The sequence below is a fragment of the Trachurus japonicus genome, chromosome 3 (genome assembly GCF_045865225.1).
Source record: "Trachurus japonicus isolate A0001 chromosome 3, Traja_1.0".
NCBI lineage: Eukaryota > Metazoa > Chordata > Actinopteri > Carangiformes > Carangidae > Trachurus > Trachurus japonicus.
In genome coordinates, this window is record NC_140909.1 from 11,886,056 (window position 1) to 11,908,644 (window position 22,589).

General features: G+C 41.6%; 1 protein-coding gene across 1 annotated transcript; it reads left to right on the forward strand.

Moving 5' to 3' along the window:
• The first annotated feature begins 354 nt into the window (after nucleotides 1-354).
• Nucleotides 355-22,589, forward strand: aldh1a2 (aldehyde dehydrogenase 1 family, member A2). The gene is made up of 13 exons (XM_085761771.1): nucleotides 355-558; nucleotides 8,798-8,902; nucleotides 9,469-9,609; nucleotides 10,033-10,162; nucleotides 11,906-11,967; nucleotides 12,691-12,819; nucleotides 14,231-14,344; nucleotides 17,922-18,024; nucleotides 18,666-18,850; nucleotides 19,006-19,170; nucleotides 19,782-19,939; nucleotides 21,281-21,355; nucleotides 21,615-22,589. The coding sequence occupies exons 1-13, from the start codon at nucleotides 442-444 to the stop codon at nucleotides 21,685-21,687; spliced, it is 1,557 nt and encodes a 518-aa protein (XP_085617897.1). The 5' UTR covers nucleotides 355-441; the 3' UTR covers nucleotides 21,688-22,589.

The following is a 22,589-nucleotide window of genomic DNA, read 5'->3' on the forward strand; positions in this document are numbered from 1 at the left end:
AAATGTGTGAACATGTTGAATTATTATAAGGCAGTATGTTCGGATTATGTACCAGTGATTTCGTGAATGACATGACACCAAGCAGCATGTTCTGCTTGGTGCTTCTCTGAAGTGAAGTTTGGTAAAGTTTGAATTAGAGAGCAGTCAGTCAGCTGCTGGGGAGTGGGAGCCGGAGTGCATCGGGAGTGCGAGGTGGGTGGGGTGGACGTGTTTCTCCTCCTTAACACGCATGGCTGAGGTCGTTTATGTAAATGCGCGAATTTAATTTTCAAAAGGACAGCCCTTCTCTTTGCCCAATGAAAATGAACCGCGGCTGACACCTGGCTATAAACCCAGGAAGAAACCCAAAGTCCTAATCACAAATCTGGAGAAAAAACCCAGAGAGGCGCAGCAGCAGCTAGGCAGACGAGCAGGAGAGAGAGAGAGAGAGAGACGGCCGTGATGACTTCCAGTAAGATCGAGATCCCAGGAGAGGTGAAGAGCGACCCCGCTGCTCTCATGGCATCCCTCCAGCTGATGCCCTCACCGGTGCCCAACCCGGAGATCAAGTACACCAAGGTCTGTTCCTCTCCACACACCCCTCACTCAGCCGACCGACTAGGGCTCACTTACACTCGGCTTGTTCCTCGCAGATGTCTCCTGTACCTTTAACCAGAGTTTTAGAGAAGTGCAGCAGCCGGAGCTCAACTTTTTTTTCTCCCCCTACTCTCTCTGTGTGTGTGTGTGTCAGCAGCTGAGCTCTCGGTTATCAGAGCAACAGCACAGCTCACTCAGGAGCTGGAGCTGAGAAAACTTCCACGAACAAAAGCGTCGTAACTTCCACCTCAGACCTGATAGCGGACGAGCGCACGTTTTAAAAGTCCCGATCAGTTTTTTTTTCCGCGTCCACGTGCTCAGTGTAGATCAGCATTAAATGATCCATAACAACTTATTTCATAGCTGAAGCAGATCAAATATAAAATAATAATGTATAGTGTTTTATAAAGTAGGCTACTAAATAACTGAATTGTTATGTTATCTTGGTGTCAACTTCCAAAAAAAAAAAAAAACTAATCTGATTTTTTAAACCAGTTGAGTTTAAGGCCTAACGTTACATCTCTAACGCAGACTTGAGCTTATGATAAAACCTAATTTGGATTTTTATGTATGTTGTGCCAGTTATGACTGTACATGCTGCAAAATCGCATTTTTATTTTATTTTATAGAGGCAATAACGTATTAATAAAGGGCGTGTCACAGCTTGAGTGTGTTTTAGCAATAAACTGAGTAAAGCTGCAAATATTTATATAACTCTGGGGCATGTGGAGGATTTTTATAACTGTTACTATATTGTTTATATTTATTCAACATTGCACCTGAAATAATAATTTAACAGAGCCAACATCTTCAGGTTACTGCAGGAAGTCAATTAGCCCTAATAAAAGTATTTTTCAATTACAGCCTCTTAATTAAGAGACATAAAGAAATTAATTGAATGGATACATGTAAAATTGAAATATAGCTAGATTGAATCCAAACCTTTTTTCCTTTAATTATTATAATTTCTCACTTAGTGTTTCTTAATTTTCTGTAATTAAGGTCGCTCACAGTCATATTAGGCATCAGTGGAAAAAGCTGAACTAAATACAACTAACAGCCTCTCTACTTGGTCTGAAAGTATTTTCCTTTAATGACATCAGTGATCACAGCAATTTGAGAAGCAGTGTGAGAACACACTCACACACTCACAGGCATTGTCTCATTATTATACTACAATCACAAAGTTGCATCTCTGAATAAATTGTTTAGGATTAAATTGCATGTTTGTCAAAGAAGAAAGAAAACGTGTTATCAGAGAAGTTTGTAGAGTCGCTCTGCAGCCAGAAGTGTGTGGGTGGAAGAAAGGGGGATGCAGCAGAAACAGCTGGACAAAAGGAGCATGAGTCAAACAAAGAACTTTATTTGAGTCATAAAACAAATCATGTTGCGAATATAACAGAGAGAGAGAAAAAAAAAACTGCTTTCAGAAAGATTTGAATTAAAACACTAGGTCATAACTCAGGATGCTGCGAGTTAACTCTACAATGAATCTACAGCGAGGAGCTTCACCAGTTTGTTGCCATTAGTTAAAAAACAGTGATATTTAAAGCTATAATGAACCAGTCAGTCTCAATAATATCATTTTATTATTCTTCACCCACTTTTAACGTTGAGCCAGTGACACACATACTGAAAATATAACTCATAATAACTGCTGTGTTTCTGAAAATCAATGTTATTATTAAGTTTATCTGAAGTAAACGTGTGTGGACACTTTTAGCTCGAGGTCTCATCATCCGTCCTGAAAGGGTCTTTTAGCTGCAGAACAAGTGTTTTTTTTTATGATTGTAAGATTAAAGGGCACTTCTCACAGAGGACAGATTAATGATAGTGTGGTGTAAGTTCATTCAGTGCTATTACTGCTGCGTGTTAACACATACCTCAGTGTTTTAAGTGCAAAGGGCAACGCTGCCGCTGCACTGTACAAGAGGACGCTACGTGTTGCATGGGCTCTGTCGTGTTGCAAGCTTTCCATTCTCTCGCAGAGCAGAGGGTTAGTTAAACGGGTGGACACAATGGTGTACAGGAGGAAATTTAGGGAGCGACTTGGTGAATTAACCCCCAGGAATTTGGATCATCCAGTCCCTGTTGGTTTGGTGGACATAGGGGGCAGAAGGGCCCTGATTTATGGGCACCCCTGGCGTGGGCTCTCCTCACACCCTGTTCCTGTTCTCCACCCCACTGACTGCAGGGGAAACAGCCAACACTGCTCTCTGGCCTGTTGGGTGTGTGGATGGAGCTGCAGGCAGATTTTTCCTTAGATGTAGTTTTAATGATAATATGCAAACTTTTTTTTTTCCTGCAGTATAACCTACAATGTTAATATTTTTTAATTACTTGCATTAAAATTTGAAAAACAATTTGAGAAACATCAGTAATTCACTCCTTGGGAGTTTTCTTTGTTTTACAATGCACAGATTACATCTGCGCAACAGAGATACGACTGATAGACTATCATTACTTAACAGGTTTGCTTCTGTAACAGGGAAGCATGTGATAAAAAGTGTTATTGCAGTCGAGGTTTGCCCCTTGTCCTTTTCACCGAGTCATGAACTGTTCACCCTCAAAGGCACATTGTGTGATTGTATCATCAAAAGCGATCCTCCTTCTCGTGTGCATCTGTATTAAAGCGGAGCTCTGCTAATAGTTAGAGTTTGTAGTTTTCACACACACTTTCTCTAGTCGCTAAAACCACAAGCAGGAAAGCTTTCTCCCGTCCTACCCCCACGTTTCTATCACTCGAAGGCTCCATGCAGCAGCTGGGTTACAAGATAGAAATAGTTTAAAGGTTGATAGGACCACGGAGGAAGCCATAAATAAGACTGCCATGATAGCTATTTATTGTGGCGTGAAGTGGAGAGGAGAGACTCTCTTTTATGAATAATTAAGGAGGAACTTTTCCTGACGCTTTTTTAGTGGGTGATACCTTCGACCTCTGTGGTTTTTCACACTGTTCGGCGTTAAACCAGCCACTCAGTGGGACAAAATTAACAAGAGTGGAAATAGACGCAGGGCCTTGTTGTTTTTGCTTTGAAAGAGCACTCTATAAAGGGTTTTATTTTGTGTATGTGTGTGTGTGGTAATTATGCGAGTGAACATGTTCTTGTCCTTTATCAAGCTTCAACAAATGAGCCTAGTTAGTTTATAAGAAAAAAAAATCTGCATTTTAAAAAGACTTATATGTTTTTTTTGCTGTGTTTGTGGCACTAAGATGGGAATGAGATAGAAAACAGTGTACAGTGCTAACTAGGATCAGGATGAGTGGCCTTGTTAATTAAGAGTTACACATCTTTTAATCTAATCAGCCGTTGTAAGTTTTCTTTGTTGCTTTGCTCACAGTGGCGTTAATTCACTTTCTACATGGGAACCTGTGCAGAAACCTGTGTGTGTTTGTAGAGCTCCTCTCCATGCAGAGAGACATCTACTCACTTTGGATGAATAAGAGGCTCCATCAGTCTGTCACTGATTGAGATAGTACAGATGGAGGCTTGGGGCTCCCCAATGCTAGGTGCTGTCCACTGGGGTGTAAATTATGACCCTGTCTCACTGTGTGGGTTAGTGGCCCTGCCTCGCCAGAGCCTGACCTGCAGCTCTGGAGTTTTTCACTTCAAAACCACCATCTTACTGCGATCAAGATCAAACAGAGCCAAAGTTAGGGGATACTGTGCAACTAAATGATTTATCACAACGAGCGCAGCGAGAACCCCCTCCACCCCCTTCTATGTCTTTGCTTACACAATCCCCTGTTTCTCACTCTCTCTCGCGCACACACACACACACACACACACACACACGGCTATATACTCTCTAAAACACATCTCTTTGATTGTGACAGGGTAAGTGTGCACTGCCATTAATATGTCCATTGGTGTGAAATGCCTACTTGTGCAGCGAGTGTAAATTATCATCTTAGTAGACACGTCAACATCGTGTCCCCTGTCTCTTAATCACTGTTTAAGGAAGAGCAGTGACAGCGAGGTTACCCTGTTAACTTCCCATACCTTCACTCTGCAGCCCTCTTGACAAGGAACGTGTAAATCCTTATGGTGTCATTATGAAAAACACTTGGCTTCATAAATCTGCTGGCGGAGGCTCTCTCGCTCTGCAGCATCAGACACAGCAGAGACACAAGTCTTCTTCTAGATGTTTATTCGTCTGTAGGAAAACGTCACATCTCTCTTAAAAAACGACTTTCTGTCTTTTTGTCCTCTGATCCTTTCAGTGAAAACTACGTGAAAAATGTTTCTTTGAACCTCTCCCTGACCTGAGATTTAAAGAATGGTTGAATACACAGGAAACTCATTGAACCTCAGATGTTTAGAGGAAGAAAAACACCAGTAGTGAGAGGAGAGGTCAGCTTTATTGTTGATGCATGAAAATTAGACTGCGTGTACGTCGCCTCTGTGTTTTCCTCTATTTTTCACTAAGCTTGTAGAAAAAATTATAACATGTTTTGTCTAGGGGAAAATATTTAGATCAAGTCTGAAAGGCGATACATTTACGCCTGTTGTGTTATGGCAATTTTCCCCTCTCAGATATTTGGAAATGGAAACTGATTTAGCTAACTGGATGAATTAATAATGTAACTATTGGCTGAATATATATGTATTTATAGGATAAGAAACTGACCAGAAACTTTCTTGAATTGCTTTCAGCTGTAAAATCTAATTTCCTTCTTAGAGTTTTCCAAAATATATTAGGAAATTATCATCATATGCACCTATAAGAAGGATTTAAATGTGAAGTGTGTGGTGCTGCAGTGATGTGCACAGTCTGCTACTGCGGGGAAGTGTATTAAATTTCTGAATCAACTGAAAAATTGAATAAGAAAATATTTGTAATTACAGCCTTATGTCAAATTAATGTTTCTCACATAACTCTTTGGTCGGGATGAGCGACTTTTAACCACTTGCCTGCACACACACACACACACACACACACACACACACACACACACACACACACACACACACACACACACACACACACCGACCAGACAAAGACGTTTGCCAGTCAGTGACAGCCAGGTCGCCCTCGCCAAAACCCGGGAGCGCTGGGTGGCATTGTCTGTGGGTGTGTGAGTGAAAAACATGAGGGCTCCACGGTGTCAGACATGTGGAGAGGAGTAGGAGAAAAAAACACCAGCTGGTCTCCACTTTCACATGCTCTCCACTCACTTGTAACAGTAGTAATTATAAGACTTTTTGAAAGCCATCCAGGAACAGAAAGGAAATCGAGGTCCTGTGATAGAGGAGGATATGAAACTTCCTGCGCAGACGAGCGTTGCAGGTGCCCGGCTAGGATTCGTGTGGCTGTGGAATCTTGGCGCCTTGCGGATAAACACACTCACATATAAATATATATATATATTTAAACCCTCACACACACACACTTACCCACTCCACCTCTCATCAACCCCCCCTCCTCTTATTCTCCCTGCTTTATAAAAAAACACAAAAACACAAAAAAACACAGACAAGAACCTAGGAGCATTACATATTCCTTCAGCCTTTAGCATCTGAGCTGTGAGAAGAAGCAAAGAGCCAAACAGATGTTTTGTTGGCTGCAGAAACTATTTTGGCCTTTCTTACTTCCCATTACAGTTCACTGCTAAAAAAATGAATTCTCACACACACACACACACAAATCTTTTTTTGTTTGTTTTAACTTTAACATCCTTCCGCGACAAGGTGAACTAATTGTTTTCATTTAGAGTTTTTTTTTTAGTTTTTGACTAAATTAGCAAAAAGGGCAGCGACTTGCATCCGACAAACAAACTTAAAACTGTGTTTGTTTACTCCATGTGTCATCGTTTCATTATCCCCATGGCCGGGCTTGTCTGTGGATGATGTGATTGACAGCTTTTGAAAAGAAAAGTATGGGAGTTGCTAAATGTTTGCAGCTGCCCTGTGGCCCACGCACAAAGTCCTGACCTATACGCTCACTGCTTTGCTCTCATCCACATCAGGCCTCCTCGTTATACATGTCAGGCATCACATATTAGAGCGTGTTGTCAGTTTTAATGCTTTTTAAAAGTGAACCTAGCATTGTGCAAAATGTTTAAACTGGCTTCATCGCAAAAAGTTGTTGTCACCATCCTCAAGTTATTTCCGAGCAAACACTTGGTGGTGCAGATTTTTTAAAAACATGAAACCGTCATGTGAAGTGATAGTAAGAACCCCACTGGGAATGGGAAAGAAAACACTATTTGTCATTTGAAAATGTGCACTCTTGCACTTGTTTTTTCATTCCTGTGTTCTTTGCCCCTCGTCCAAATGATCCTAAAAAGCAATTTTAAGAAACCTTGAGAGTTGATTTACAGCTCGGGCCTGTCATCTTAATCAAGTCTCTCAATGGAACGAGACAAAAGTCTAACACCAGTCCGAGCCCAGAGAGAGGGCCGAGCCAAACGGCGGCTGACAGTTGTCCTTTTCTGGCCGTGATTTAGGTGGCGGCCTGCTCCACTGTTCTCGTGCTTCATCCGTTCTCCTTTAGCAGCGTCTTGTGAGAGGGGTTACGCCATGCATAAAGCTACCCATGGTCTGCATTCTTGCTTGGACTGTTGAGGCTGTCAGGGGGCTCCTCTGATTTAGGGCGCCCCACTTCAGTGGCCCCTATAAATTTAAAAGCTAATTCAGTGCTCTACAGGACTTTCTGTTTTTGTAGCTGGCCCTCTGCTCCTTATCGTTACTGACAATTTTATGAAGTGCTCTTAATGAGCGGCAGATTAAAGGTGGCCTCTGATGGAAGGCGCCTGAGAATACCGGGCTGGTGCAGAGAGAAGCCACTCTGGCCTGTGTCTGTCTCTACGTGTGTGTGTGTGTGTTTAGGTGTGTGACCACTACAAAGGAATGAGTCTGCTAACGTATGGTTCTGCTGGGTGGTACACACAGATACTGAACACCTTAAACGTCTTGCATGTGAGTTATTCATATGCAGAGTCCACATTATGAGCTTGGGAGCCGTGGGAATGAGGAGGAGGAGGAGGAGGAGGAGGAGGAGGCGAAGGCAGGCGGAGTCATGTGTTTGCTGTGACTCCCAACAGTTTTTTAGACTCCCTGGCATTTTATACCAGCTCAAAAGTAAACACGGCTAACAGTTTACAGCCAATTAAATAGTACTTAAAGCTCAGCGTTTATGGAGGTAAACATGTTGGAGAGTTTAGGGAGGCTTAGGCCAGTGGGATACTTGAACCCTGCTCTCAGGTTTGCTCTCAGTGCATCTGAGCTCCTCTAAAGTAGAAGGACGGTAAGAGCATATGTATACACAGAGGGATTTGTGCCAGCAGATGTTCTCCTTGCACTCTATTTATCAGACAGACTGACAGCCATTAAAAACAGTGTGTGAGTAGTCTGCCTAATGGATCTAAACATGTCAGTAAGAAAGGAACTTTTTTTTTTTTTTTACTTACTTAACTTGCGTAAGATATAGTTACAAATTTCAAATCACACCATGGATTTTGTTCCTCTTTTCATCGGCCTGGTATGAAGGATTTCTGTTTGTCCTCCGCTGACATAATTCTCAGTTTGTGATTGTGTAAATATTTGTTTTTCTTTCGGTCTCAATAGATGTTGAATGTGTCCTGTTTGGAATCCCAGGCGGTTGTTTAACGGAAGACTTGCTTTAACGCATCACAGAAACCAAGCGCGGCACGTGTTTTATGATCTCGTAAACGAGCAGTGATGTTGTGAAACGTGTGTCTGTGTGCATGGGGAGGGTGGTGGTGGTGGTGGGGGTAGGGGTGGGGGTCTGGTGTCTGATAGGGATTTATCTGCCCCCACCCCCCCACCACCAACCCCCTACATCCACCCACCCCCTTTGTCTGGATGGTGGAGCACTCCCCAGAGAGCAATGCTGGACAGGCAGGAATCTCTGTCCAGATTTCCAGAGATTCTCCCATATCCCTTACACAAGAGCCTGGAAGTGCTGGGGCTGTTAGTGTTTCACAGCCTCAGCTGCAGCAGGCATGTTACCGCGGCCAACATGGTGTAATGAAATGATTACTTAACATAACATCAATATTTAAAAATAAAATAAGGTAGTCATTACTCTATCTCCCCGCTCGAGCTCAGCATGTTTGCAAATCTTTGCATATGTTAGGGTTTAATAATCCATTTGTGCGTTTCATTCGTGTAAAGAAACTAGATTCATGACCTGTAATCTCTTTAAAGCTGGTTATTTATTACTGAATACTAAAGCTTGCCATCTTCTGCTGCAGATCTTCATCAACAATGAGTGGCAGGACTCTGTTAGTGGGAAGGTCTTCCCCGCCTACAACCCAGCCACTGGAGAGCAGATCTGTGAGGTCCAGGAAGCAGAGAAGGTAAATACACACATCATAGGTAACAATGACACAATTATAAACGATCCATACTCAAAAAGTATTACTTTACTTTATATTTATTATTGTGTTATCGGATGATTATTATTTATACGGTAATATATGGCAGTTTGATGTTGTAGTTGGTCGCCTCAGAGCAACAGTGGTTCTTTTTTGTATGTTTTGGATTCAAAATCTATCTGAAGCCATTAAATCAATGCAGCAGAGGAAGGAGTGCAGTATTTTCCTCCTACACCCCTTCATAGTTTGCAAATCTAGTTTCAGTTTTACTCAATTTAAATCTTGTTTTTAGTTTTTTATACACAAGTAAACTGTTTCTAAAGAATTAAGATAAACTGAAGCACAGTATGAGATGGGGCTCTTATTGTTTTTTGGTGAACTGGCACTTGTTCTTGCACATTTCTAGTAACTGTAACTTTGTTCAGAAAAAAAAAGAAAAAAGGAATATCAGAAAATATTAATGTATGCTACTGGTGTGAGGGAGTGTAAAAACACACCTGTCTACTGGATGAGGTTCAATAATTAATAATTTCCTTATTATCTCCCAGGCTGATGTGGATAAAGCAGTGCAGGCGGCTCGTCTCGCTTTTTCTCTGGGCTCCGTGTGGCGGAGGATGGACGCGTCTGAGAGAGGCCGTCTGCTGTCCAAACTGGCCGACCTGGTGGAGAGAGACAGTGTCTATCTAGCAGTAAGTTTACTGAATATGGGATTAAATAATTCTGAATTACATAGTGTAAACTTTAGTTGAAACTTTTTTATTCCATGGACATAGTCCAAGTGATTTTTTTTACCCTGTTGATATGTTTTTATAACAGCACCCTAACTGCATGAAATAGTTTGCATTTATCTTCGTTTTTGCAGTAATTATACATTTTTACACCTTCTGCAAAACATTTTGAGTTACCACCAGGTTTGAAAACACAAAAAAACATGCTTTTCCTTAAAGAGAGCGTGTAACTGTAACTTAGGGGCTATATTTGAAGTTTAGTGTTATCTCAGTGTCACATTTCACCCATGAGAGAGTGTTAAGGCTGGAGCAGCGTGGAATTATGTGAGGATCACAAGGTTATATCACATATTTCTCAAACATCTTCCCCCCGTCTCTTTTCAGACTATTGAGTCACTGAATAGTGGGAAGCCCTTCCTGCCCACCCTGTTTGTGGACCTCCAAGGAACCATAAAGACGCTGAGATACTTCGCTGGATACGCAGACAAGATCCACGGCACTTCCATCCCAATGGGTAAGGTTGGGTACGCCGTCTCAGGGAAACAGATGATGAGAAACAGGGGGGTTGTTTATCCATTAAGAAGCCATAGATTTTTTTTATTATTATTACAGCTGGGTATCAAATCAAAAGTTAATTATTTATTTAAACCATTTATCTATTTGTCTACATCTATTTATCTTTCTGTTCATTTATTTACAAGTTAATAATAATGTCATATTTGTACAACTCCTTTTATTAGGACAGTAAACATAGAATCATAAAAAGCCTCCATAACGAAAGAAGCTGTCAAATTATCATTTGTGTGACGTTTTGTTTCTGGTAAGAGCAATAGTCACAAGATGTAATACAATAACTAGCATTATTTAAAAAAGAAAAAAAAAAGGGACCCTGCAGAGTCAGATAATTATCAATAGAGCACTATGAGTTGCTCTTTTTAGATCTGAAGATATTGATCATAGCCGCTTTAAGATTGCACTGAAGGCGTATTTAGTTGAAAGAGATAAATTGTTTTGTATAAAAACCATACCTACAGTATACTCCAGTTGCATAAGATATTCAACTGTAAATCAATCCAAAACACTAACATTGATCATCACGGCTCTAAGGCGGCTGAATTTGGGGGTGGAAAAGGAATAAGAGGGATAAGAGGACATGGGAAACCTCCTCATACCACTGTATGGTCCCTCTAAAAAGCTTCTCTTGCACACTGCTGCCAAGCCAACCATGCTGAGCCTTATCCCAGGGCTCTGGTTTTTAGCGTTATTCCTCTTGTAAGACGCTAGGAGAAAATAAGCAGGGATATTCCTGTCGCCTGTATGAGGTAAGACAGTCAGTACATCATATTTGTTCACCTGTCAGGATGAGGTGCAGCACATCTATCATCACCAACCCCCCTGGCATCTATTCATCTCTCCCATTATGATACAGCCACGGTGTTAAATGAGTATATCATAGTATCACAGTGAGTAATGAATGGGGAGTGTCTTCATGTGGAGCTTTGGCTACACATTTTGGTGTAGTTTACATTGCATGATCCAAATTGAAATATAAGTCATCTGCAGACGTCATACTTCCAAACAAACCTCGCAGATACTTGAGTTCCTCTTGAAGGTCTCATGTCTGACAGGGTTATAGTTTCATCCTGCAAACAATAACAGTTTTGAAAGATCCCACATCCACTTTGGACTGAAGGAAAAAGGTTGACATGCTATGTATTAACCTGAACTTTATCCACTTATGTAGCTGTGGGCCCATTGTCATACTTCATGCTCATCTGGCTCGTCTTCCACATTGATCATTCAAGTCCAAAAGCAACATAAAGCAGTGTTTCACCAGCTGGCGACTGTTGTAACAAATTTATACACACATTTCTCAGTATCAATTGTTTTTGTGGATGATGAACAAGCATGGCACACCCTCAATAAGTACCTCCTCTTTATTCAAGTAATGCAAGAGGAATGAGAAAACCTTTCCAGCATAACACCCATCTCTATGACCTAAAACAGTTACACACATGCCTGTGCTGTTGGAGGCTCGAAACGAAATGTAATCTCTCACCAGGGTAAAGAAACGAGGAATGTAGCGCGTGGATTCACTTGCAAATTAAGATGTCAAGTCAACAACACCGGGGGTATCAGGTGGTGACATTTTTCATGTGTTTAAGACATTTTTTTTTTTAAAGCATTGTGTGTATGTGTGTGCGTGTGTGCGTGTGTGTGTGTGTGTGTGTGTGTGTGTGTGTGTGTTCCCCCACAGATGGAGAGTATCTGACATTTACCAGATATGAGCCCATTGGAGTTTGTGGACAAATTATCCCTGTGAGTATTACCCTTCATACATGTGACATGTGTGATGGAAATAAATGGACGCAAGAAAAAGAAAAAAAAAGGAAGGAAGCAGATAACAGTGAATTGCCGAGATATCGTACGTTGTTAGTTTTGGCTGTTTGTTGTCATTACATGCTGTAGTTTCCAGTAATTCCCTGACAGTCACTGTTTATTCGGGTAAATCTGCTGGTAAGCCCCCAAAATGACTGTGCCAGTGAGTTTGAGTAATAGGGAACGAGAAGTGAGAGGCAGAGGACTGAGCTGGGGGGATTTAACGTAGTGGGTTTGAGGAAAGGAGAATGGTGAGAAAGGAGGAAAAGATCAAGGAGAAAGAGACACTGTTGATTGTGCAAGAGTGCAGAAAGCGTGCGGTTCTGTGTTGAGCCCCATGGGCTCCTGTGTAAAGCAGAAATAACACAGGCCTGTGTGTTGTACAGTGATATGGGTCTATTGCACATGTGTTGCAATTTCCCAGCTTTCTCAGAATACTGTGGGAAGAGAAAATACTGTACAAGTGCCGAGAACATTTTCTCACTTGACTATGTTTAGACAGAGTGAAAATGAGAGTAAGTGACTTAAGAGCGATGACTTATTGAGCTTGACTTGTGACCACCCAGTGTGTCAGTCAGATGCATGATGTCTTTTTCCGGCATGTGTGTGTGTGTGTGTGTGTGTGTGTGTGTGTGTGTGTGTGTGTGTGTGTGTCCTGCACAGTGGAACTTCCCTCTGATGATGACAGCATGGAAGCTGGGCCCGGCGCTCGCATGTGGAAACACTGTTGTCCTGAAACCTGCTGAGCAGACGCCTCTCACCTGTCTCTACATGGCCGCTCTCATCAAGGAGGTAAACGACACAATCGCTTTTGCCAACCGCCACAAATCTGCTCGCAAGGCATTTTGTCAACATTTTTTTTATTTTATTTGAGCTGAGCAACATTAATAGTCCAATAACTGAATCAGAATCACTTACAAGTCTCAGTTTCAGCCAAGAACACAGTGTTCACTACGAATTTGGCCAACACTTCCTTTGGATAGTGCAATGTTAATGTAACCTCAAAGTGACAAAAAACAGATGTTTGATAAAGCGTCACTTGTCTATCTGGTGCATCTTCTCAGAGTCCATAATCCTTGTTTCCACATTTAGATGAACTCCAGCCAACAACACTAGAGTTTATAACTTGTACATAGTTTTGATTATATCAGTTGAGGTGCTGAAATTTCTCATTAGTAGATAAAAACAGCAGAGGTCATAACCGTTTTGTTTTTGTGCACTGAATCACCGAGCATCACTGTCAGTTCAGCTACTGCACTTCCCCGTTTAAAGGTCATTAAAAGCCACAGAAACTCTTTCCAGTCAGCGTCTGAATCGTAATTCTGAATTTGAGATATCAGGAAATTGTGACTCCACTGAATCGCCTATGTGATAAAAGGAAGTACAGACATGTCAACAGACTGTTGGCAAAGTGGATGTCATTGCACCATAGCTGGCACTTAGATCAACATAAAATATCAGCAGTAATAATAATCAATTCAGCTCATATTATTGGAGCCACGCACTGTTTTTGTCTGGTTTCACTTGGTAACAAATTACTGCACATACCTAACGCAACAGCAAAAGGAGCTAAAGGTTAGCGCTTTGAACGAGCTAATAGCTTGGAGTCACACTCCCAAGATGAAGTAAGGGACGTTGTTCCTGTTTTTCTTATGCTGCCAACATTAGACTAATATCAGCTTATATGAAGCTGCACATTGCAGTTTAAATCAGCAACAGACTTAATGGACCATAGAGCTGAAGACAGCCATCATTAGCACTTAATGATGTGTGAACAGATGTGCATTTCAGTGTTGATGTGCTTTAAGAAAAGGTGGCTTTGAAATATTTCAATCCATATTTTTCACATCTTAGAAATAGCTATAGAAATCAATTTGCTGACACTTTACCACAGAGTACTGATGCACAAAGCACATAACATAAATCATCACAGACTTCTCAGTGTAGGTCGACAGTCAACATAAATATGATATGAGAAAAGTTAATACAAGTGCAGATTTCAGTGTCCACATCCTCCCTGTCCTCTCTGGCCTCTCCCCTTTTTGGAGACTATCTGTCTGTTGCCTTCTTCTTTTTGATGTTCTCCACTCTCTGCTGGTAGGGAGGTTGGGTTGGGTCCGGATTCCCCCACACTGCCTGTGGTTTTGCTTGGCTCTGCTGTCATCTCCGCTAAAGCTTGTTTCCTCTCATATTGTTTTGACAGGCCGGGTTTCCACCGGGAGTCATCAATATTTTGCCAGGATTCGGGCCAACGGCAGGAGCTGCGATTGCTTCGCACATGGGCATTGACAAAGTGGCCTTCACAGGATCGACTGAGGTACTTTTGTGCTCTAAGTGAAGATAAAAACCACTCGGTACCACTCGCTCTTGTCAGCAAACACAAGTGACACAGTGACCAACATGTGCAGAGCATAAGAGGAGGCTGCGTAATTAGGGGACGCTGTGTTCCTGTATTGAAGTCTAAATGACAAACAAATGGGCTCTTACATAAGCTGTGTGCCCTGTCATTACTCCTCATGTCGAGGGGCTCTGATTTTATCTCGCACACATGCACATATTTGCGCTGTCAAGAGTATACAAAGACATCTCTCTGAAAACACTGCCTCTCACACACACAAAGGATAAACCATTGTAGTTTGCAGAACAGGGAGGCAGTTAATGGAAAGCTAAATCATCAAGGACGTATACCATGTTAGGTGTTGAGCGCTCGGGGGTGTTGCGGTCCAAATGCATTCCTCCGGCCGGAGGTAACAGCCAGAGTGACAGCAGATTCCTTTTTTGCAGATCATTTATAAACATCTGTTATATCTAACTGCAAACTAACCTCTCTGGTAAAACCATTTACAGCAATTCCAGTGGAGAATTTATGTTTTGATGTGACAAGACTGTATTTCACATGTATCTTCGGTAAATGAGCCAGATTTATATTATATTTGGATCGGCCTCTGTGGTTTATGGAGATGTCTGTTTTGACCCTGGTGGCATGTTGGAGGAACAGTGTGTGTGTGTGTGTGACCTCCAATAACCCCACACAGGTAAAGACATCATGGACAACTGGCCTTGATAAGGAGCCAAACAGACTCAGCAGTGAAAGCAAAAATAGAAAAGATGGAGAGGAGAAAAAAAGGACAGGACATTATGTGAATGAAGAGGATTTTGAGCCATGATACCTGAGCTGGTCGAGGAATCTTTATCGACTTACTCCAGTGAAATGTCTTGAGTTAACGGATTCAATGGCATTAATATGTTACACACATCAATTAATATAATAATGAACTCAGCAGCTACAGCTGAACCACAAGCTTTCTGATGCTGGTCTTGGTTTGATTGTAATCTTAGTCTTGTTCGTTGATTACAACCACTTCATCTTAAAGGTTTCAGCCTTTTGTTGAGACTTTAAAATGAAAACATTAAACATGGCAACAAGACCTGACAAACATAAGAAAACGTGGAAGCTATTAGACTAAAATATTGACCAAGTCCTTGTACAAATCTGAACCATGAATGTCTCTTTAATGTAACACAAACATTTTCCAGTTGTCGCTATTGCTCAAACACACATATCGTTGTTGGGACCTGTCATTTACACAACATATTCCCCAGCTTCTTATCCAAACCTTAACTATCACAACCTATTGTCCAACCCTAACTCTTAAAAACTAAGACATCAACCTAGTTAAACTCGACTCCAGCATTTTGGTCCCCACAAAACTGTCGGTCCCCACAAGTATAGTGGTCTGCTTGTTTTTGGAGCCCACAACTATAGTACAACAAGCCCACACAGACACACCCAATCAGTGTGTGCACCTTCTAACACAAACATCTTCTTTGTTTTATCATCTCGTCCTGATTGAACACTTCCTTTGTGAGTGGCCCAGTTTTTTTTTCTTTTTCTTTCTTTTTCTTTCTTTCTTTCATTTTTTTTTTTTTTACTAGTTTTCCTGTTGTTTCATGTGATCTGGAGTCAATTACTGAGCGAATCAGCCAGTGCTGTAAGAGCCTGCTGATGCCCAGACAGTGAGTCACTGCGCTGTAGTAGCTAGTGGTGGGGGATAGTAGCCACCACCACCACCACCACCACCGCCGCATCTCCTCGCAGGCTGGAAGGTGGTGGCGGCGTAGCTACAGGTGGATTTTAAAGGACCAACAGCTCATCTTCGTACTCATTCACATGTGACTGTGACTCCGCATGGAGGAGTCTGGCAGCCCAGCGTGTTTCCTTTACCCCTGAATAAACACACGCTAACTCCCCCTTTAGCCAGCCGCTTTGTGTTTCTGATCAAAGACAGACAAAAACACATCAGAAACAATGAAGCCAAGCCAAGTGCTGTGTTGTTTTTATACAGCTTCGGTACAAGCCACAGCACAGCAGTCAGTTGATTCTGCTCTCTTCTGTTGTTTTCTATTATATCTTGGTAACTTGAAGATGAGTCTTTTCCATGTGCTTCAATGGGATTTTTTTCTCTCCCCCCCTTGTTAAGGCACCGAGAGGGTATTTTTCCACTTTATCCTGTCAGTTCTCTCGGAAAATAAAACAGGCTGTATGAGTAACAGGAAGATGAATGCTTGTTTAGGGTGTAGGGTTGTGAGGGAGGTGTGTGTATGGGGTTTCTCAGACTTGTTATCTCTTGAGTCAAGATCTCAAGACACTGCAAAAATATCAGATAAAGCAGCTGATTAATTTCACTCTGTCCCAAAATCATGTTTCCAGAAATTTCCAGCGGGGGAAATAATGTTGTTTATTTCCTGTGCGGTTTTAACAAAACTATCACAATGTGTGACCGAAATCTCTCATTGTCATAATATTGACTCTTGAAACTTCCACAAATGCAGGAAAGTGTTAGTAATAAGTAGGTGGACTCCACTCACACGCCACTTTTCTAGTCTTATCAAACACTTTTTACACTTCAAGCCACACTCACTCACTCCCACACATGAATTTCCTTTTCTACCACACACACACACACTCTTACTCACTGTTGATACATTGGGGACAGTTTGGGCTCAGTATGTTGCCGCAGAGTCATTTTAAAATGCAGCTGGGAATGAAACCACCAAGCTCTTGATTAGTGGTCGATTTGATTTGAGACAGCAGCTCAATATAAAGTATAATGTATTAATATGTTCTTGTCTTTTAATATAATGGCCACATGATTCCTACAACCATGACTTCAAATACTGATCACATCTCGTCTGTCTCTTAGCTCTTCATTTTGAAATAAATTTAAATCTAACTATTTCAATTTATGTCTACTTAACATCATAATGTGTGTATTTTGTGAACTGCTTCAATCATCTATTGGTTTCCACAGACTCATGAAACTTGCTCGAGTTATATCGTCAGTTAACATAACACACATACATTTAAAATGATCATTTGTCATCATGTCATCATTGTCATCAGGATAACAAAATACATCTTTCAAAAGAAGAGAATCATCATCATAAAATCTGAAACTGTAGAACAGGTATTTGAAGACGTCTGCGGAACGAAACACATGATTTGTAGATGAGAGGCTGAAGCTTTGACTTTATCGTCCTCCATGCCGACGGACCGGCAGCCCCCTCTCCCTCTCCCTCTCTGTCTGTCTGTCAGTCAGATCACAGGACACCACCCACACACCTTGTGGTTGCTCCTTCCTGCCCTCCATTAGACATCAGATGCTGTTCCCAGCTAAAACATAATTTTATTTTCCTGTTGCTGTTTCCAAAACCTGAAATAGATATTCATTCTGTGTGTTTGCAGAACTCATGTTTCAGCTGGCCTACCGGTGCATTCCCTGTTTGGAGCTAACCAACCTCTTTTAAGCTGTTTAATGGCTCCAGCTGATTTACTGATCTGGCTGCAGGCCTGCATCACTGTGAGTAAACCTCAGATCTGTTTCCTCCGCTAGGTCGGCAAGCTGATCCAAGAAGCAGCTGGGAAGAGTAACCTGAAGAGAGTGACGCTGGAGCTGGGAGGAAAGAATCCCAACATCATATTTGCAGATGCTGATTGTAAGTTTTTATTCATCGCTCTGTTTTTTTGCCTGTCACCCTCACCAGCTGCTCCACCACCACTATCCCTGTTTTGTTTAGTTATACATCCCCATTCTCAGGCCCTTCGGTCTGTGGATAAACACACATGGGCTGAGTATCCTAAAATGCTCAAAGGTTTTGTAGTGCTATGAAAACCTGTGGATGGATGGCTTTCATATAAAGTCTATATGGCTCACCAAACTGGGGGTGCTGAGGCTTTCAAATGCTTTCAGCAGCCGTGAGAGGGGCTCCCCAAGGCCTGTAAATCAGGAGAATGGACCCTGACTCAGTCGGGTGCTTCAGCCGAGACCCATAAATCACAGGGGTGTGTTAACCCTTCATGGACAACAGCAGGGTCCTGTCTCTCAGGTGTCAGGTATCAGATTTGCACAGGATACCTCCAATAAATATTGGGGCAAATTTTGTAACAATATCCTGCATACAAAGCTTCTTTTTTTTTTTTTTTTAACAAGATAAAGTTTTTATATGTATGTAGCTTATGTTAACATTAGCTTCTACATAAGTTCACTTTCAAGAATCAAAATCTTGAGGCAGTTTTTTTTAAATAATTAAGTCATTTTATCTGCAATAATCCCAATTTTTTTGTTTTTTTCCCCCAGTGGATTTGGCTGTAGAACAGGCCCACCAGGGTGTGTTTTTCAACGCAGGCCAGTGCTGCACAGCGGGCTCTCGCATCTATGTGGAGGAGCCCATATATGACGAGTTTGTCCGGAGGAGCGTGGAGAGAGCCAAGAGGAGGATAGTCGGCAGCCCCTTCGATCCCACTACTGAGCAGGGTCCACAGGTGAGTGAGCACAACGCACCGGTCACCTCATCAAGCTTTAGTTTGATTTTAACTTTCAAGCAGTGGTTTCTTTGTCCTTATATCATTTTATCTCACATACTTAATGTCCTTCTTTCTCCTCTTTCTGCATCCTTTTCTGTCCTCCACCTCCACAGATCAGTCGGGAGCAGCAGAATCGTGTGCTGGAGTTTATCCAGAGCGGCATCAGCGAAGGAGCCAAGCTGGAGTGTGGCGGCAAAGCTTTGGGCTTGAAAGGGTTCTACATCGAACCCACTGTTTTCTCTAATGTGGGGGATGACATGCGCATCGCCAGAGAGGAGGTACGGTGATAAAGAGGAAGCTTTCACAAGCACAACTAATGCACATACAGTATATCTGTGGGTGAAGCAGTAGTGGAGGAAGTTCTTTAAAAGAAAGTAGTAATACCACACACACTAAAATCACTGCATTCATGTCAGTGCCTTGACTTTACTTAAGTCTAAGTACTAAAGTAATAAAAGTAAAATTACTTATTATGCAGATCATGTGTTATAAATATTATATATAATCTTATTATTGATGCCATGTAAACAGAATTTCATGTTGTAGCTGGGTGAAGGAGAGTGAATTTCAACCACTTTATGTTCTACTGGGTTAATAAATCTATAAACATGCCTGATGATTCATGTGTTTATCTTGTATTCTGTCTGACCTGCAAAGTCATTAGTTACTAAATATGTCGCTTACAAAAAAAGTAGAGTAATTGGCTCTGATATACATAGTGGAAATATAAGTTTATAAAGTAAACTTGTGACTGTACTGAACTGTATCCGTAACCTTTCACACCTCTTTGTTTATGACCACTAATGTGTAACTATAACAGATATGAGACAAGTAAATGAGAACATGTGGCGTTACTAATGAACCTGTGTATTGTATCCCCTGTTTACAGATTTTTGGACCGGTCCAGCAGCTCATGAAGTTCAAAACTATCGAGGAAGTGATAGAAAGAGCCAACAACACAGATTATGGTCTGGTTGCGGCCGTTTTCACCAACGACATCAACAAAGCCATGACCATCTCCACAGCCATGCAAGCCGGCACTGTCTGGTAAGCTTCATCCGCCGTCTCTCCCCGTAGCTGCAATCAGGAATATTTTTCATGTGGGAAGTTATTCAGGCATCTAGAAACCATAAACTGGCAAAATGCCACGTTACTATCATTACACAAGCCACAAAGAAATGTTTTCCTTCCCTTTTTTTTCCATCAACTCAGACATTCAAGATGTAAAAATATCAGAAGTAATGTGCCAGTGCAAGACAACAGCGTAAAACATAAACTGTAAATGTAAACTGACACCCTAATTTTATAATCAGAATAAATGAAATGGTCATAAAATGTTACTTCTTGATTTCACCTAAGATTGTTTTGTTTCTCGTTGTAATTAGCTGCAGATGGTTATGAGCAGGGTAGAAGTATAGCTAACATACGGGATCTGCCAAGAAATTTTCACAACTTGTCATACTTGACTGCAATCCTCCGCTAGCTCAGAAAACATTTCTCTTCTACCCTCATCCTTCATGCCACCCCGTCTCCATCCTCCTCCTCCTCCTCCTCCCACTCTTCCTCCTCTGTTGGGGAACTTTTTTTTTCTTTTTTCCTTTTTCAACAGAAAACTTTCTTCCTCTTCCTCTTTTCTTCTTCAACTAATCCTGCCTATTCCAAGCAACATTTCCTCACCACTAATGCCGGCCACAATCACCGTTTCTCCTAATGTAGTAAGTCATGTGGGATTGACCACAGACAACCAGCTGTGGCTCCAGTTTCCCCCCTGATCTCATAGATACGTCTTTTTTTTTTTTACTGTCTGTTGATTTTGGTGATGTCGTGAGGAACTTGTTTCAGTTTTTCATTTAATATTTTGTCATAACTTTGTTCCCATGACACTCATCAGCTTTCCATCAAAAGCTTTTAGAATAGGATATACATAATTCAAGATTTGCTCTTAGTGGATGCAGAGACTTACATTTACTTTACTTTTCAAGTTCATTTTCCCAAACACTGATCAGTCAGAGCTCCTCCAGCTTTTAAAATAGGGTCTAATTCATAATCTGGGTCACGGACTGTTAAAGCCGAACCATGAGGGGATTTTTGGACGCTCAGTCACACGTCTCCCGGCGACTTTCTCAATTCTAAAAAACACAAACTGTCTTCACCTTGTTTTTTTTTACTCATCTCAAACATTTGTATTTCTTCTTTTGGTCTCTGTTTTATTCCCAGGCAGCTGCAGTTAGAAAAATCAAATCACCATCTGTTTGATATTGACAATCCAGAAGGGTTTCAAAAAGTAGCTGAAAATATGGAAATGTGTTATTAACTCAGTTTTTTCTAGATGCTACTGCTTTGGACAAATTGTCACGGAGGTGATCAATGTTTTGTGTGTTTTCGCAGGATAAACTGCTTCAACGCTCTGAGCACACAGTGTCCATTTGGAGGATATAAAATGTCTGGCAATGGGCGTGAATTGTGAGTATGACTTGGTTGACTGCCCACTGAATATACACAAATTAACCACAGTATTACTAATCCTGACTTTTTGTTTTGAAAACCTACTTTCCCAAATTGCCTAACATGACATAAATCCTTATCTAACAGGATATTGCAACAATCCCCCCCAGGGCCCCTGACCAGTGTCTCCACTATATTTCAATGTTGCTGTCAGAATATGATAGTTTAAAACAAAATATGAGCAGCGTCGTCACTATTTCCTGTCGTCTGTTTTCAGGGGAGAAAGCGGCTTGAAGGAGTACTCAGAAGTGAAGACCATCACGATGAAGATGGTGGCCAAGAACTCTTAAGGCAGCCACACTTTCTCACGCAGGAGGAGGAGGTAGCGTCTTCCTCATCATCACTGACCCCCAGCCTCAGCCTCTTGTCGGTCCATCCCACAGTTGGCAAACCACATTAACCACCCCCCAAACTATAGTTATCTGCATGGTAACTACAGGCTGTGACCACTCGCTGCCCTCTCAGTCCCCTCCACCAGCTCCGCCTTTGCTCGTCACGGACAGTCCGCTGATCCCTGTCCGGCACTCTCTCCTTGAATCTCGTGGACTGTCTCTAGTAGTCTAACCGACGACCACTGAACCACCTCCTCCACTAACTACACTAAAGCACTCACAGAGACGATGGGGGAGGCTCCTCTGACTGCGAACCCCAGTAACAACCCCCTCTCCCCAGCCGCTACACCCCCGATCCTCACTCCCCCCGATGCTGGATGCTCAGAGACTCAGTCGCCGCACTTGCAATCAACCCTTTACTAGCAACTTGTCATGTGTTGGGAGGCAGTTTTTCTTTGTACTGTGCGGTTCATGTTCATCAAAACACCTCATGTGTCATTGTCTTGGTAGAATTTATTCAAGCATGTCAGCTCATTCAAGACCACTGATGTCGTCAGCCTCAGATATGAATGGATGAAATGTTAATTCAGAATTAAAAAATTGATTTCTAATTGTCTTTGTTTATATTTTAGCTCATATGACTTAACACTGTATGTCAACCTTTGACTGATGTAAACGTGAAAGATTTTAACCTCTTAAAAGCATTTTACTCTCACCTGCTAAAAGAGGAGTAGATGTATTTTAAACATTATGTAACTGATTTTCATTGATGTCCATCTATGTTTATGTTTATACAATCATATGCTATAAAATTATAAAATGACCATAGTTTTTTTCAGTAAAAACTTTTTCCTGGAAAA